This window comes from Chrysemys picta, chromosome 18 (genome assembly GCF_011386835.1).
Source record: "Chrysemys picta bellii isolate R12L10 chromosome 18, ASM1138683v2, whole genome shotgun sequence".
Classification (NCBI taxonomy): Eukaryota; Metazoa; Chordata; order Testudines; family Emydidae; genus Chrysemys; species Chrysemys picta.
In genome coordinates this window covers 24,012,578-24,029,897 of record NC_088808.1, presented here as the reverse complement: position 1 = coordinate 24,029,897, position 17,320 = coordinate 24,012,578, and the positions used below count along the sequence as shown (strand labels likewise).

Sequence of the window (17,320 nt, the reverse complement as noted above, 5' to 3'; positions counted from 1 at the left end):
GAGGAATTAGAGACCTGTTCAGTGGAGCTACCATGATCCTAAAATAGGGGAGCGGTTTTATTTTTAAATGACGTTTTGACTATTAGGGTGTACTGGAGACTGTGATTTTAAAAAAATCAACTGAGAAAGTTTAAAAACTGGATATTGCACATGGCCTTTCCTACCCATTTTAATAGGTATAACTATTTCATACTTGCTTGAATGTGGATGATTTAACATCAGACACAATCAGCTAACCATTTTAAATACACTTTCCGATAAGAGACAAGGACAGGTCTCAAAGCTGTCAGACAGTTCTCAAGAAGTGTGTGTAACTCTGAAATACACATATTGATAGGCGTTTGTGTTTGGAGCTCTCTGTATAGAATCAGCTTGCATTCAGTTCAATGTTTTCTTTTTCATCTTGATTAATTTTTTTACACAATCCAAGCCACTAAAAACTTCATTCAAATAATACTGGATGTTGAAAACCTACCAACACCAGGGAAATTAAACTCCACATAAAAGTTTTCGTATCTTATTGAATGTACCAGTGCATTTTTGTGTGTGCTAAACAGTTAGTCATAATGTATATTAATCTGTCTTTAAATCCTCTCTCTGAATTGAGAAGAGTGTGTTGGTGAAAGTCAAACTGCACTGCCATGTAAACAGCCCTTGAAATTAACACGCTTCTGGCCCCAAAAGACCGATAATGGGCAAAGACACTAACAATAGTCAAATGAGTTTTTTCAACGTGTTAGCATAAGTACTATGTCTCTGAAGTTTCGTTCTTCATAATACCTTGCATTTTGGTATGTGAGCCGTGTTTAAAAGGATTTGGAAAGCTCAAAACCCTCCATATTTGGTAAGTAGCCCACTGTATGATAAGAGCATGCTCGCTGCACCCTGCCAGTGTTTCCTTGTACTAATTCAGTGCAGAATGAAGCACTGATCTAAAAACAATGAGGTTCCAACTCTTGGGTATAGCAAGGCAGCTTCCTGGCTCTTGCTGACCTAGAGGCCAGACTGAATTAGTAGGTTACACTTGTAGACATGAGAAGCCTCAGTAGCCAAAATATTAAAATTGACCATTTTGATAGCTCAGGTTGTTCACTTCAGCAGAGTCTGGTGAGGTTGTGAAATGCCCCAGAACCCTCCCCCCATCTCTGAAAAGAATGGATGGGGCTGTTGGATATGCAGTATGCCTGTTTGTGCAGCACACTCCAGGCTTCTTCACTGGGAGGGAGAGAATACTTAGTCCTGCCTCAGCGCAGGGGACTGGACTAGATGACCTATTGAGGTCCCTTCGTGTCCTACGTTTCTATAATTCTATTATATGAAAATCTAAATGTTCTCCGGAGCTCTGCTTGCCTCTCTTCCGTCAGACTAACTGCTGTCAGCCTTTTCCAGAGCAGGCAGGCAGATGGTTTGAGCTGGGATTATACTTATAGTCTGTGTGGTCTAGTTTTCAATGTTGCTAACACGTGTGATATTGATGAGTGTCAGGATTTGGGGCCAGTTTTGAGGGAATTGGGACTCTCAGTGGAAAACACAGGCAAAATTCCTAGCCTGCCAGAGTTGTCTGCAGCTCCTGCTTTGGCCACTAGACTGTTGTAGCCACCTGCAGCACCAGTGACCCAATAGCAGCTGCCAGGCCATATGTGCTAAGACGTAGAGACCCGGAACAGGTATGATGCAGCAGAGGCAGATGCCCAGAGCTCAACAATAATTACCTCACTACAGCATGGGAAAGGGGAATTAACGGAGGTAGGAATCCAGGGGAAGCTCTGTGCCCTGCAGGCTGGAGACTAGAAGTCTGCTTGGGCCTGATTTTAAAGCCCGATCCAAACTCCTCTACACCACAGGAAGTCTGACCCTGACCTGAGCCTGAGAGTACACAGTGGTTTTCATACCTGACCTGACCCCAATATTTATTCTGGTTGGATTGCAAAGGTCTAGTGGGTTGGGGGGCCAACTTGGCAACCAGCTTTATGCTGTGGTATGTCCCCCCAGGCCTGCAGAAGGTCACTGGGGAAGGCTGGGCCAGGACTCCAAATCATTGCATTGTCAATACTGCCCTCTCTCTGCACCGGCTGGACAGGAAGTAGCTGTGACAGCCTAAGCAGGCCAACCCCAGATCCCTGCCTTGGGATCTGGTTCACCTTCCTGGTCATTACTGAGACACACCCTGGGCCTGCTGCCCACTACCCACCCTGGGATAAACCTGGCCTGGTCTGCTGTCCCCTCATCCTCTACCCCTGCCATGGGACCATCTTGCTAATCCCCCGCAAACAGTTGCGGTCGAAGGGGGGGTGGCGGTGGGTCCCACTGATGACTTGGGATATGAACCACATGGCACCAGCCAGCTCAACCCAGGCCTGGAATGGGGGCCCAGCTTGCTCCGTGCTCAGCTCCAGTCCAGGCAGCTGCTTCCTGGCCACTCAGTGGGGAAAGGATGTGGTTATTATAATGTGGCTGTTAACAGCCCTCGTCCGACGCACAGCGGCACCTGCAGGCCCAGGAAAGACACCACAGCATAAAACCAGCTGCCAAGTTGTCCTTCCTCAGAATTAGACCCTTGCACTCCAACCTGTGCCCAAGAATGTAGAGTTCTTTTTATACTTGACCTGAACCTCCCCCCACCTTGTAGTCAGGCCCTGCCGGGGTCAGCTCAAGACAGGAGCAGCTGCTGGAGTGGGGTTGGGGCAGTAGAGGCTCCAGGGCCTTGCTAGGGCACAGTGTGAGCCTGAGAAGACTCTGGGAAAGGGGGAGTGGGAGCTGAGGTCTGCATTGGTGCAGGTGCACATTTTGTATTTGTTGAAAGGTTGGGGGTACAGGAGGGTGCTCCGGACTGGGACCAAGGGGTTCGAAAGGAGGAAGGGGGATCAGGGCTGGGGGAGGGGGTCAGGGGTGCAGGCTCCAGGCGGTGCTTACCTCAAGCAGCTCCCGGAAGCAGCGGCATGTTCCCCCTCTGGCTCCATGCAGAGGCTCAGCCAGGCGGCTTGGCGCACTACCCCGTCTGCAGGCGATGCTCCTGCAGATCCCATTGGTCATTATTCCTGGCCAATGGGAGCTGCAGGGGCGGTGCTTGGGGCAGGTGCAGCTTGTGGAACCCCCTGGTTGCCCCTATGCATAGGAGCTGGAGGAGCGACATGCCACTGCTTCCGTGAGCCACGCGGAGCCACAGCACGTGAGGAGTGGGACAAGCCCCCAGCTGGAGCACCGGAGTGGGGCAAACTGACGGGAGCTCGAGGGCCGGATTGAAACGTCTGGAGGGCCGGATGTGGCCCCCGGGCCATAGTGTGCCCACCCCTGAGAGAGATCCTTAAATATTCCTAAGATTGCCCTCCAAATCTTTTAATTTTTTTTTTGTATGGTCATGGGGTAGGTGCTTACTCATTATTTTGGAGTTCTTCTCAGCTCCAAATTAAAGAGGCAGGAGCCTTGAAACTTTACCAGTTAAAAATATAAAGAGCTTTAAACAATCTGAATAAAGATAACTTCCCCTCAATCAGTCAGTTTTATTTGAATGGTCATAAACCTGCTAGTTCTCCAGTCATCCTTAGAGATTTCTTCCAAGAAAAACGGGTAGGTAAGAAACATCTATACTCTGTATTGTAAAAACCAAATAAGAAAAAACCCTGAAAACACACCCTCACTCCATCTTTCAGGCCTACTTCATGATGTACAAAGAAATGAAAAAAGGTACAAATGCACTCATTGTTTGCAAGCTATCTTTTAATGCTCTGCACAACTGTCTCCACTTTAGTTTCCACCTACAACTCTCATGACCTGTGATCTCCCCAATCATCTCTTCTAACTTGTCCATATGGTGTCGTCTTCCACTACAGACTTAGGCCAGAAGGAAAATGCTGGGCCGTCAGTACGAGGACAGTCATTGCAGACAGTATTGCCAAAAGCCTGACTTAGCCAGCACAGCTGGCTTTTCCCTTTATCATTTGGTGGTAGTGTAAAGTTTTAATGATATTGTAATATAATATTGAGGATGGGGGGTACATTTTCCCTTCCTGGTACACTCATACTAGTCGATTGCTACGCTCATGCCAAAGTCAGCCTGCATTGCAGTGTGTCCTGTTGGTAAGGTGAAGGAGAAGCATGGTGAAAGTGGGATGGGGTGGCTGCCTGAAGAAATCTTGGGTGGCTTTTTCTACCCACTGTCTGTTGGAGGCCTTGCCAGCCTTCCCTAAATACTCATAGAACTCTGTTTTCTCCTGCCCTTCCTCTTGCCTGCAGGTTATAGCTGTGCTGTCAGGATAATAAATCAGTTGCTTGCAGATAGGATTGTACCCGGGCCAGTTTTTAACCAGCACATCTGGCTTTTGCTGTTATGAGCTGGTGTTGCTTTAAAATGTAAGCCATCAGTTATAGTGTTGGGATTTTTGATTTGCATTGGCTTTGTGTGACAATTTAGGAACCAGCCAGAACCTTTGCCTGTTCACTAGCCCTGTTCGAATGGAACAAACCTCCCATTCCTATCGTCTTCTCCTGCCCACTATCCATCTACATTCCAGCCTCACGTTTTACAGAACAATTAGAGTCCTGCAATTTTTACATGTTCTGAGGGTTCGATGTTGCCCAGTGTGAGAGACCTGCTGTTAGCAAACTGAGATCTGTGCATGCACAGAGGAAGTGGGTTGTGAGTACTTTGGAAGTCTTTATTGTCTGCTTCTTGGGCTAGTTACCCTTCCCTAGTCTTAGCTTAGCAGCAGGGCCGGCTCCAACGTTTTTGCCGCCCCAAGTGGCGGGGGAAAAAAAAAGCCGCAATCGACGGCACTTCGGTGGCAGCTCTACTGCCGCCACTTCATTCTTCGGCGGCAGGTCCTTCCCTCCGAGAGGGACTGAGGGATCCGTCGCCGAAGAGCCAGACGTGCTGCCCCTTTCCGTTGGCTGCCCCAAGCACCTGCTTGCTGCGCTGGTGCCTGGAGCTGGCCCTGCTTGGCAGTTAGGGAGGTAGTTAAACTTGCTAAACTATCTTGGGAGGGATAGATAAGTAAGTGCAGAGTTCCACTTTTCCTGATCAAAGAAATATAGAAATTCGAGAGAAGGGAAAGAGAGCCCATGGTCCCCCATTTCTCTGTTGCAGGACTGTTCGCTCCAGGGCTATGTCTGGTGTAGTTCTAAATCCATTCTAGCTATGGTGTTTCCATGACTTCCTTTGGGAGACTGTATTCCATTAGTCAGGTACATTGCTGTGCTTCGTGGTGTGGGGAATGTGTTTTTAAAGTCCTGTGATTGCTTTCCTGTCTGTCATTGACCTCTTGTCTTGCATGTTTCTATCACCACCTAACCATATTACTCTTCATGTATTGTTTGTTGCTTACTCATCATACAAACTGCTTGTTTTTTGGCTGCTGCCTGATGTGGATAGCATGAATTCAGAGGTTTATAGTGGGGGCCTCACCTATATGGCTGTGAAGTCTGGCCAAACTCAGAAATATGTTTTGTAGGAATTTTTTACATTTCAATTTTTTTCATTCTGATTCAGAACAGAAACAAACATTTTCTACGTTTCTTATAAAACAGAATTTCCAAAATTTTGATTATTTTGAAATTTGTTTTTGAAATTCCAAAATTTTAGTTTGAAATTTTATTTAAAAAAAAATTAAATTATGTTAGTAGAAGTCATGCATAATATACATGACTTCTACTGCAATGTTAAGAAATAATGTGAAAATAGTAAAAACAATATAAAAATGAAAAGATTTCTGAAACTACATTTCTGAATTGTGAAATGAAGATTTAGAATTATTCAAAACAATGTTTTGGATTTTTCCCAGTGTTCATTTAAAAATCATTTTCATAGTGGATTTCTTATTGAAATACTCATTTTTAATAATGTTTTGATTTGGCATTTTTGGTCTGTTTCAAGGAAAAATTTCTGTCCAGCATTACTAGAAAAATAATTAAGGACCAGTATAATCCCACTTCCCCCAGGTGTGATTGCAACAGCTTCTCTAATACTGGAGACACACGCATAAACTTCTTACACAACCTGGTCTATTGCTGCTTTTTACATAATGTCTTTTTTCTTTTCATGTTCCTACTGAAATGCTGCTGTGACATATTCAAAGTTCCCAATCAGAATGTGCTTCTGAACAGAAGAAAGAAAAGCACACACCTTTTTTCTTGGGGTTCAGTTTCCATATGCCATTACCTGCTATTCTTTTCCTTTCTGCAGAGTCCCAAAACCTATTTATTTTTTCATGTTACTCTAGGTACAAAGCATCGAATCAGCTATTGTGTGGTCACTGGTAAACAAATAGACTTATGCTAAAATGCCGAAGTCCTTATGTTAAATCCAAATCCCAACTTGTTAAATAGCCTGAAAACAGAAAATTGGTGAATTTAAATTTCAGTAATACAAGATCTAATTGTGACAGTAGAGAAACTGTTTTATAATGTACTCTTGAAAATGATTAACGGCTATAAATATAGAACATTCTTATTGGCCCTGGATGAATTCAGTGTTTATGAAATGGAGAAGCGGTAACTCTGGGCAGGTTTTGTGCAGCTCGGACAATGGCTCTTCTAAGGCACTTCAGCTGAAAATACCATTTTAATTCAGTTGCGTACATCAATTAAAAAACTTTGACTTGATTGTGGTCAATTTAATCAATACGGCTACATCAAAGAGAGATGTTATTTTGATTCAAAGTGTGAGTTCTGAAATAATTACAAGGGAATGAGATCAGTCACCTTCAGGCTACTTTCCTTCGCACAGTATCAGTGGTGAACGTCCCTGGCAAGGCAGGAACTGGAAGTCTTGTGAGCTCTAGTTACTAACAACTTCCTATTAAATATGAAATTGGGGTATTTCCTGCCTCTCTCGGCTGCTCTTCAATCTTAATGTTGGCAAGCAGAATAGAAGAGGGGCTGAGTCCATGTGTTTTAGCACAGAGTGCTGTGTAGAACTGATCATTTCTACAGAATGTAGGTAGAGCCTTTGTCCATATGACTCAGTTTCTTACATAGGCTTGGGGCTGACATCACTGTGGAAAGATTAGTGTGCAACTGTGGTCAAAAGAATCAAACAAAAGATTAGTATGCATATGGAATGGGACGGTGAAAAATACAGAGAACTGTCATTGTATAAATCATAGCTTGCACTATCTGGAATATTGTGCTCAGGCCTGGCCACACCTCCTCAAAAAGGCTATGGCAGAATTAGAGAAATTCAGAGACAGACAATGAGAATGATTAGCCACCTGGAAAAATGTATGTGAAAAGAGATTGAAAATACTGGGATTTTTTACCTTGGAAAAGAGACAATTAAGAGGGTGACATGATAAAATGTATATAAAATAATGAATGGTGCAGAGAAGGAAAGCAGAAAATTCAAAAGTGATAAAAGGAAATGCATTTCCACACAATGCACAATTAGACCGTGGATCTCATAGCCTCAATAACATCCTGTGACAAAGCCAAGAGCTCAGCAAGATTTAAAGAGGAGTTGGACTTTTCTATGAATTAAAATACCTGGAGTCACAATAGTTCATGCTAGAAGAGTTTGGAAAGGATCTAAAACATCATGCTGTAGGGTTTAAACCTATTTCTATCTATGAGGAATTAGGATACAACTTTCATGAGGGGCAGGTGATCCTATATCTGCCTATTGCAGGGTTTCTTGCACCTTCCTTTGAAACATCTGGTACCTCTACAGTGGGAGACAGAACGCTGGACTAGATGGACACCACATATCTGTTCCAGTCTGGGAATTCCTGTTGTTGTTTTTTATAAGAATATAAAGTGTACTGTGTTGTGTGTGGCTTCCCCCCCCCCCCCCCCCCCCCGTGTTCTATACAACTTTGGGAAGTCTCTGTACTCTACCACCAAATCATATGTGCTCCTGAGTTTTGGAGGAGATGGTTTGGTGGGTTAAGCATTAAGTTTGGAACAGCTAGACTCTGGAATCACAGGCTTAAATCCTGGCATGATCTATTCAGGCCTCTTAAACTTCTGAGGTGGGTAATGAGCATTCCACGAAGTTTCCTGTGTTGTGGTTCCTTCAGAAAAGACCTTAAACCACCAGAGGGGTGTGTTCCTTGGACACGTCCGTATTCACCCTAGGGTCTTTAACCAAAACTTTCCCCTCCCAATTTTGAACAGCATGCTGATCACTGGTTAACTACTTTGCTCCACCACAGAGGTAGCTGCATTACCTTTGTGTTTACAGTATTGAGTCTTTTAAAGGTAGCAGGTACAGATTAGGAATAACATTTGTTAATACTAGTATGGAAAGTATGTTAAAAATGATTAAATAAAAAAATAAAAAAGCAAGATCATAATTATATAATCTCTTATTTCAAGTTAAAGAAAGTTTTCACAAGAGTTACCAGTCTGTTTTTCCTGCTGGTAATGAATACATAAAAAAGATAATTTCCTAAGCATACCAATAATTCTCCGTGCAGGAAAAGGTCGTTTAGAGCTGTCCTTAAGCTTTGAAACCCTGAAGGTTCTTTCATTGCTGTCTCAAGGTGCATCCTGACAGCTCACAAAATAATCCACATTTCATAGAGACTTCACAAAGAATAATACATGAGGAAAACCGCTTTAGTGAATGGATATTAAGTTCTGATAACTTGCCTGGTTCCAAATGAAAGGAGCGGATAGATAACTTTTCAAGTTCTTTTACTTCTATATTTTTGTACTTCTAATATTTTTCCCCATTCAGCCTGTGATCATTGTAATAACATTTACAAAACCTTAATTCAGAGTCCGGTTCATCGATGAATTCACTGGGCACTAATTGGGTGTTTGGGGAAGAAGTTACTTGTGGCGATATTGCAGCCTCTCCTTCCATGCTCTGGTTGCTGTTTTCTGTCTGAGCTGCAGAGCCCCATCCTGTAAAATGAGCTGGAGCTGGAGCTGCTGGCCCCATTGGTCAGGGAAAGTCACCAGTGATGGGGCTTAGCAAATATTTGCCATCCAATCACATGGCCACCTTGTGATAAATCACTATCCCACCCTTTAATGAGGGTCCTGCTGGTGTGGAATGTTTCAGGAGGTGCCATGTTTTGGCTTATCCAGAAAAAAGGCTAGGCTCTTGGGAGGGAGAAGGGGCTCTCGAACCTGAAGATGATCTGAATTGGACCCTCCAGCTCCTGACGTGTTGTTGGGCTTTCAGAAGCTATTTCATCTTGAATGCATTTTTATTTCAAGTTCTTGTTAACTGAATGTTGAAAGGCTCTTATCTGTGACATCACAGCTCATTAGCATAAAGATCCTGCCTGGCTTTCTCCAGTGCAATGTCAGGGAGATGGGCTGCTCTCTGTTGCATTGTTGACATGGCTCTCTAATCTGGAGAGCAGTGGCATGATGCTTTTCTAAAAGCTGCCGGTCTTTGGGGTGGGGTGGGGGAGCGAAGGAAGCAAGATTCATACTTTATGGAAGGTAATGTATGATGCTAAGATTGTGCTTTTCAGTGGATTGACGTTTCTAACAAATATATTTTAATAACTGACTTTTGCATATCGTCTTTTGTTTGGAGTAGTTTTGTGGAGGCCTGATTGTTTTATCCTGGTTCTGTGGCGCTTTTAAGGACTTATCAGTTCAGAGAGTCTTTTTAGGTAATAATTAAATAGCCTTCAGGCCAGCAACAACATTTTTTTTCATTTTTCTCTTGGAAAGGCTTGCTATTGTCATTATCACAAATACAGATCTAATGATTTCAGGAGAGTTTCTTTTCTTGATAACTGCAACTCCTGTGAGGCTTTTAGGCCTGGATCAGTCAGGTTTTATGTAATAAAATAGAATGCTTCTGTAAAGATGAGAAATGCTTTGGAATGATCACATCACTTAATGATGGTTTTTTAATTAGATACCATCAGTTCACATATTACATCTCCAAGATGTCAGGGCAAAGGGATGTTTTGAGCTAATGTTACCCTACTAGTTTTCAGAGATATGTGTGAGGCAGCATTGTTAACTGAAGAAAATAAGGCTATCAGTTCCACTTAGATAACCTTTGGTAATAAACGGAGTCCATGCAAGTTGTGACCTTAGGGCTTGAACTTTCTAATCACATGACCAGCTTGTAAACTGACCTGTGAGGATGACTGTTGTATCCAAAGCTTAGAGAGAAATTGGCAATAAGGATCGTGAGGTTTCACCATCAGGCTGGTGACTGTTTTGTAATATATTTCTTCATGGCTGCTACAGAACTTCCCAGCAAACTTGGAGAAGCATGAAATGGATACATGGGAAGGTAAAGGAGTTGGTTCATAACTTTGGGAGCACGATCTCAGTATTAGGGAAATATTATGAAGGTTTATAGCAAACAGTAGCCTCAAGGGGAGGAGAGTTAGCAAGAGCAGCAACTGCTTTTTGTGTGCAGTTTGAAGACTGCCACTAAGGTTTGTTGCAGAGAGTTTTCATTATTTAAAAAAACCCACACTTTTAAAAAGTGTAGATTGAATGCTTTTATGTTTTACACACAAATCTTAAATGCTTAATTGAATTGCAGATTATTTAATTTTTTTTAATTGTATTCTATTTGTTCTGCGACTTAATTTGTTTATATTTTAAATTCCCTAATCCATTTGACCATCTGGAAATGCTTTATTTAGTATTGTTAATTATTGATAGTATCAGGGTTATGTGGACTCTTGATAACAGTTTTATCTCTCCTGGGACTAATACTAGTTCACAGATATTTATTTTACAGCTTTTTCTATGCTTAAAAACACTGGCAATGTTTCCACTGATTAGTCTCTTTAAATAGATTTAGTCTTACTTAAAAAAAAAAAGTACTTTGTATTAGAATAGTGTATTTGTTTTTTAAAATCATTGTGGCTGAAGTTCCTCTGGGTTTTTAATCTTTTCACCTTTTAATTCTTTATTACTCTTGCAAATTACACCTTTAGGTAATAGACTGCATCCATGAGAAATGTTTCCCATGGGCCTTTGCCAGTTTTTTGTTTCACTGTTTCACAATTTCTAAACCTAAAGAAACGTAGTCTGTCAAATTTTAATCCAAAACATAACCTTCTACTGAATTTCCACTGAGTGCTCATGAAAAAAGTTTAAAGACTTTATCAGGACAGAGAAATTGTTTAGTTAGTAAATCTGATGAAAGGAGTAAACAATGTAAAACATCTACTCATGGAAAATCTTACTTGGAATCTTGTGGGTATTATAACATCTGCAAAATACAGCTTCACCCTCAAAAGGTGAAGCACATGTCTGTGTCATTTTGGCAAATTTCACAAGAATTCTAGGGGCTAGCATTTGTTCAAAGCTCTTTGTAAAACATTTGGCTCTGATCAGTGTTCTAATTTTATTTATATAAAATTAAATGTTAAACATGTCTTTTAACTTAAGATAAATGTGCTATGAGTCACTGAAGATCCTGTAGAATTCTTATGGATTACGTTTTGGAGCAGTGTACTCTTTCCTGCTCTGAATGTTCTTTTTGCTTTGCAGGTGAATTGTGTACAGTTTGTTTAGAACTTGCACTGTTTGCCAATAATGTTTGGTGCATATATTTACTTGACATATATGAGTGGTCTGATCAAATGAAACTGCAGGATAAATGGTTTCCTCACTTGTGTGTGCAACAGCTGTGTGAGAGGGTAAGGCAGCTAATGAGAGCCAGCACTCAAGAAATTGCATTTTATAAATTACTTTTTGATCTGCTGATGGTGAACAATCCTTGAGCTTTGCAAGAGAAAGTTGTTGTTTTTTTATATCAAATACACTATCTGGACTTTATAAAAGAAAGAAAAAAAAGAACCCAGCAGAGATTCCTTTGTCCTCTTTATTTTTTTATACCAAATAATCAGAGGATATAATTTTTCCTCTGAAGAAACAAAAGCAATATGATATGGCATCATTTTTGGGTTGAGTGGTAACTGGAGAAAATTAACAAAACTATTATGTATTTACAGTAGCAAAGAAATGGTATTTTCCTTTTATGTTTTTCTTTAAATATTCTAACCAATACCTCTGAAATTAAGACTAAATTCTGTATTTTTGTAAGACTAACACTTTTTACAGTAAAGAGTATTAGATTGTAAGCGGTCTTTTTTAAGACTTTAGGGGCCCTGTCCATTTAAATTAACCTCTATCACAGCTGGGCATACAAATGTTTTTGTTTTAGTTCACAGAGGGTTAATTCTATTCAGGCTTTCACTATGGCAGGCCTGATCCATAGAGCAACACAATCTGGTCTTTCAGCCCTGTCAGTCGCTAGGCAGGAAGTCTTATTTCTTAAGCTATCCTTCAGAATGGGGGGTTGGGAATCTCCAGCATCTGTAAAGATCAATAACAGGGTATGAGAGACAGACCTTGGTCCATTGTGCACCCTTTTAAGATAGATGCATTCTTCACATACTGAGCCTTTCTCGGGAAGAGCAAAAAAAAATTATTTAAGAAAAAAGGCATGTGTTCATTGATTTTCAATTTAAATAAAGCCCCCTTAAGCAAATTTATTTATTTTGGGGTTTAATTAAAGCTTTGTAATCTTATTTGAACAATGCGACAATTCAGAGTTATGGGAAGGGAATTATTCTAATCCTTGAAATTTTGAGTTTACCAAGAATTCCTTTTTCTTGATACTAATGTTTGACTATAGAATGTAATTGCTTTGAGCCCAAATAAGGTATTTGTGAAGACAAGCAAAAGAAGAAGAAAAAAAAAATCTTTCCTTGATGCCTTCTTGTTGGTGTTTGAGACATCGCTGATGGTGTGAAGGGAGCAAGATTTTGTTAAGATTTAAGTAACACATGTGTGAGATCTCTCCCCCAAACAGCTGTTATTGGCTCTTGAAATTTAAACATGGCTAAACAAATACTTGAGGGTGCGCTATTTTGAGATTAGTTTAAACCAGAAGTAGAGAAAATAATATGTAGTTAAAAATGTGCTAAATCTATTTATAAATTGTGATTTTTAAGGTGCGTCATGTCTGTAATCTTTATAGATACAAGCCTCCATAATTAGAAAATTGCATTCACAGTAAATTGTACTGTATAAACAAGATGTCTTGAAACTGGTTACTTTGTATATTTTCCCTCTTTCATTCCAGTAAAATGCTTCATTCTATCACTTTCTGGTTTGGGTATTTAGGGAGGAGGGTCAATTCTTTCCCTTGCTCTCAGAGATCAGGTTTTTGTGCCTGCCATACTGTGAAGCACTAATTGTCACTGATAATATAAGGTAATTGTGTAGACTCTAGTTTTTATTTCCAAGCTAAATCCTTTGTAGTGAGTTGAGAGAGGTTGTTGTAACCAAACTACAAAAACAATAAATGACTAAAAGAATACTCGTTAGATAAAAATAAAAAATTAGATGATACTTTTGAACAGCAAATAAGAAAACTCTGCTTGGACAATAATAGCATCCAGATTTTGCTCCTGGAATGCTATGGTACTGACATGCTGGGAAAACAAAAACAAGCCATACGTATTCTTTGTAGCCCATATGCAACTTTTATTCATGTTGTGAATAATACAGGTCACAGGTAATAATAAAACAAGATACACTTGCTTATAGATGAACATGTGACTTACTATAAAAATCACATTTTGTATCTTTATAATCTTGTTCACATTTATGATTTCCTTATATACACATACATCTGAGTTACTCTTTATGCTTATGTACATGTATCAGCATTTTCTTTTGGCCATTCTTAGATCAACTTCATTTAAAAATCATCCACAGTGCTGTCTGATCTTACTAGGAAAAACAACTATTAAGAAATGTGATAAGAATATCTTAAAAGATACTGATTCTATTGGTTTTACAGTTTGCATTATAAAAAGCTAAGCAAGTTGAGGTTCCTTCTGCTTTCTCACACTGTCTTATGACACCTATGTAAAACATTATAATATTCTCGTAGAATTTTTATTGTATTAAAATTTGGTATGAAACCTACCATGACCTTTGAAAACAATGGGTCCTTTAATGTGGTTTAGGGGGAGGGTTTAGTGAGGGAGTAGCCATAAAAATCTTCAGGGTTCAAGATGAGGTTGAGATTTTTGTGAGTGCTTTTGTTGTAGCAGCAACTGTTTGACTTAGCGCTGCTACAATAGCCTGGGAGAACAAAGCTAGAGCATCCCCTATGAGTTCTTTAAGCATAAGACACTTCAAGAAAATTGAACAGAAAAATGCTTCTTAATTTCTCACCTCCCCCCAGATAAAAATGTAAAACTACAATTGACACTGGTTTTTTAATCAACACTGTATCTCACACCGCTCTAGAAAACTGAAAGACTCTTAATGGGTGTAAGCAGTAACAAAATCAAGTCAAGAGCCTTGTATTTCCTCTAAAAGTTATGATAAACTTTTATGTGATCTGAAATTCTGTTCAGATTTCAAGGTTGAGGGACAGTATGAAGCAGTCCCAATGTTTTACACAATTGAAAAGCATGGGTAAATTGAAAGGTCATTGCTAATTCTGCCATGGTCATTCTGATGTTCACATATACAAGAATCTTGCATTAATGAGGGTGAAAAATAGCAAAGGTCAGGAATCAGCAAACCCATGGGCCTCAGTGGATTGTCTAGAGGCCAGTCAGAATCCCGGCAGGATTTTTAAAACCATCAAAATATTGCTGGGTTTTGGAGGTTTTTAATTGGCTTGTAAACTATCAATTTGGTTTCAGAGTAATAGTTTAGTGTAAACAGTTGGTGTCACTTGGGCCTTCCTAAGTTCCTGCAGACTGGATTACTTGGGGAGCCATTGCATGCACTGTGCACATAGTGGATTTTATTCTGGAACTGTAACCAATTACTTAACATTTAATACAATCAGGCATGTGCATACTGAGGTTATTGTGGCAACAGGGTCATTCACACTACCTCACTGCTATCCATTTCCACCCTAGAAGGGTTATTCTTAGGGAAGGATCCTGATTCTTGGTTGCTTTAATCATCCACACTTCCTTCACTCACTAGGTGACAGCCCCATTCTTTCAATGGCAGCAACAAAAAAGATGAGACTGGAAATGAGCCCTCATTTAAATCTTTACTGTGTGATGAGAGAGCCTAATGAGAGTCGACTGTAATCTTTTATGAAAATGCTACAAATTGTGGCACCATATATTGGTGTTCTAGTTTGCCAGAGTGGTGTTAATTTGTGGCTCCTGCTTCTCACAATGTGCACTAACCAATAGTTTTATAGATCCTTGATTGTGTCCTCAGCCTGCCTCGGTAGCAGCACTGCATGCCTAGTGGCATTCTCACTATGGGAAGGTCTGCAGAATGTAGCTATTCATTGTAACCATGGGATCTCTCCATCAGCTAAGGATTTATGGGGGTGGTGATGGGGGTGGGGTGGAGTTAGGCAAAGATTGAGCTAACCCCCACAGATAGAGGACCCTTTTCTAGCCAATGTTAATCCCCTTCCCTGTTTATCAGATAACTAAAGTAGAGATTATGCAATTCATGACGACAAAGTCATGTTTAGTAGCTTCTCTTTAGCAAGATGCTCAACTAGATTAGGAGAGTGGTCTGTGATCTGCACCAGCATTCCTTCAGCTGTCATCTTTAAGAACATGTCTAAAGTTGTCTGTCTTGTAAAAATGGGAATGTCTTGTTGGGGTGATAATGAGACCCATGAACGCTGCTGCAGTTAAAGGTGCCAGTGGTTCCATTATCCACCCCTTTATTTTTAGAGATTTGTAACAATTGCAGTAAAATCGCAGCAATGGAGACACACATAGAGTGCAGCAGTGACTTTTTTTTTTTAAATAGTGCGAAAGAAATCAAAGGTTACTTACCATAAGATCTAGGACTGTGAACAGAGTACCCAGAAATAAGTTCAGTTTGCTTAGGTGTACACTCTTCCGGTGTAACTGAAAACTGATTTTACTTCTGATCCTAATATTTTTCATGATGTGATCTAGTTTCTCTTGGTATTGACAAAAGTTGCTGTGATTTCAGTCTATGTTAGCTAGTCCTGTTAAGCTCATGTCCCCTCTCCACCTCCGAATTTTTCTGTTTGCAGGCACAGCAAATAACTTTCACAAGGATTCTGTGGTGCATATTATGGGATGGGATACAAGACACTGCTCTGTTTTACATGGACTCACAGAATCTACTTCAGCAACTCTTGGGGAGATCTAGAGTTTGCTTTGTGTCAAATCAAAAAGTATGAGCCTATTACTGAACTCCAGGATTGATCTCTTAGCCTTTAACGTCCTCTGACAACTCCTGAGGCCTAAGTTGGTCATATTCACCACAACCCCTCTCCCCCCAAATCAGTGTGTGCATATACGTTATTTGACTTCAGTGTGCCCATAAGCAGCATTAAGAGCCTGACCAAACATAAGTACCTTAAATCAAGAAGGGCTGAAGCTCCATCCTTGTCCCACGGCATTAGCCTCTGGAACTGCGTCTCATGTGGGATGTTATGAAATTTGGTGAGAATCTCATGTCATGGTATCCCTAGTGTTTTGCTGGATCACATTCATGTGGTTGGCACTGGAATTGTGTACATTGCGTCACCTCTTTCCATCTGGGATACAATTATTTCCATTGATCCCATCTGTTCGGTGGTAGTAACAAGCGAGGTATTGTTTTACCTATGTATTTAGGTAGTTCTCAGGGTTGAACAGGAGTCCATGGTGACACTTGCCTCCAGCTGCTCCAAAATCTGCCAGTTCGAACACCATCATGCCACCAGAAGACACCTACCGGCATCCAAATGAGAACAACAGGACTCCGGTTGTCTTGCTGCTGCTTGTTTGATACACTTCATCTTCAGCAATCCATACCACCTGAGGGCCAGATCCTGCAAGGCCTTGGTCATTCCTTGTGGTGAGAGGAGGGGGACCAGGAAAGAAGACCTCTGCCCCACACTGATTCGGGTGTGAGTTTTGAGCCATAAAAGTGGCTGAAAAGCAGCCTACTGTAAACTAGAGCAGTCCTCAAAATGTCTTGCCGCGGTGCAGGGCGAGTGGCCTGGCCCAGAGGAGCAGCAGGATCAGGGGACTGCAAAGGGGTTCTGTGCACACTAACCCTGACCTATGCTCTGTGCAGTTAACCTGCACCCCAGCATCTGGCCCCTAGCGTTTCCCAAAACACTGGAATGTCCATATCCAGTAACCCATCATCATCATTGCTGCTCTTGTGTAGCTTACAAATGAAACGAACCTTTTGAAAGAATGGTAAAAACAAAAAAGCCTTCTGCCTATACACTCCCTGGTTCCAAGCATAGCATACCTGGCAGTCAGGGTGACATATTCTGGGTGGTTGAATTATGCTGTCAGTGTTCAATTTTTAAAAATGCAATTACTGTCCAGGCAGCATTTTAAAAAAGCTAATCAAACAAGCAGCTTTTAAGTTGAACCTTAAGTTATGACAGTGATACCATAGCCCT

At 40.9% G+C, this 17,320-nt stretch overlaps 1 protein-coding gene across 9 annotated transcripts in view; it reads left to right on the top strand.

The window, feature by feature from the left end:
- NR6A1 (nuclear receptor subfamily 6 group A member 1) overlaps positions 1-17,320 on the top strand; it is a 187,384-nt gene that overhangs the window by 117,639 nt on the left and 52,425 nt on the right. The window contains exon 1 of one of the 9 annotated variants that reach the window (XM_024108998.3): positions 8,977-9,390. The exons of 7 other annotated variants lie outside the window; for them this stretch is intronic. In XM_024108998.3, the coding sequence (XP_023964766.2) occupies positions 9,384-9,390 (7 nt within the window). In that variant the 5' untranslated portion in view covers positions 8,977-9,383. Of the gene's footprint in view, positions 1-8,976; positions 9,391-10,023; positions 10,205-17,320 lie in introns of those variants that run through there. One more of the 9 variants, XM_024108997.3, reaches the window with a different exon arrangement.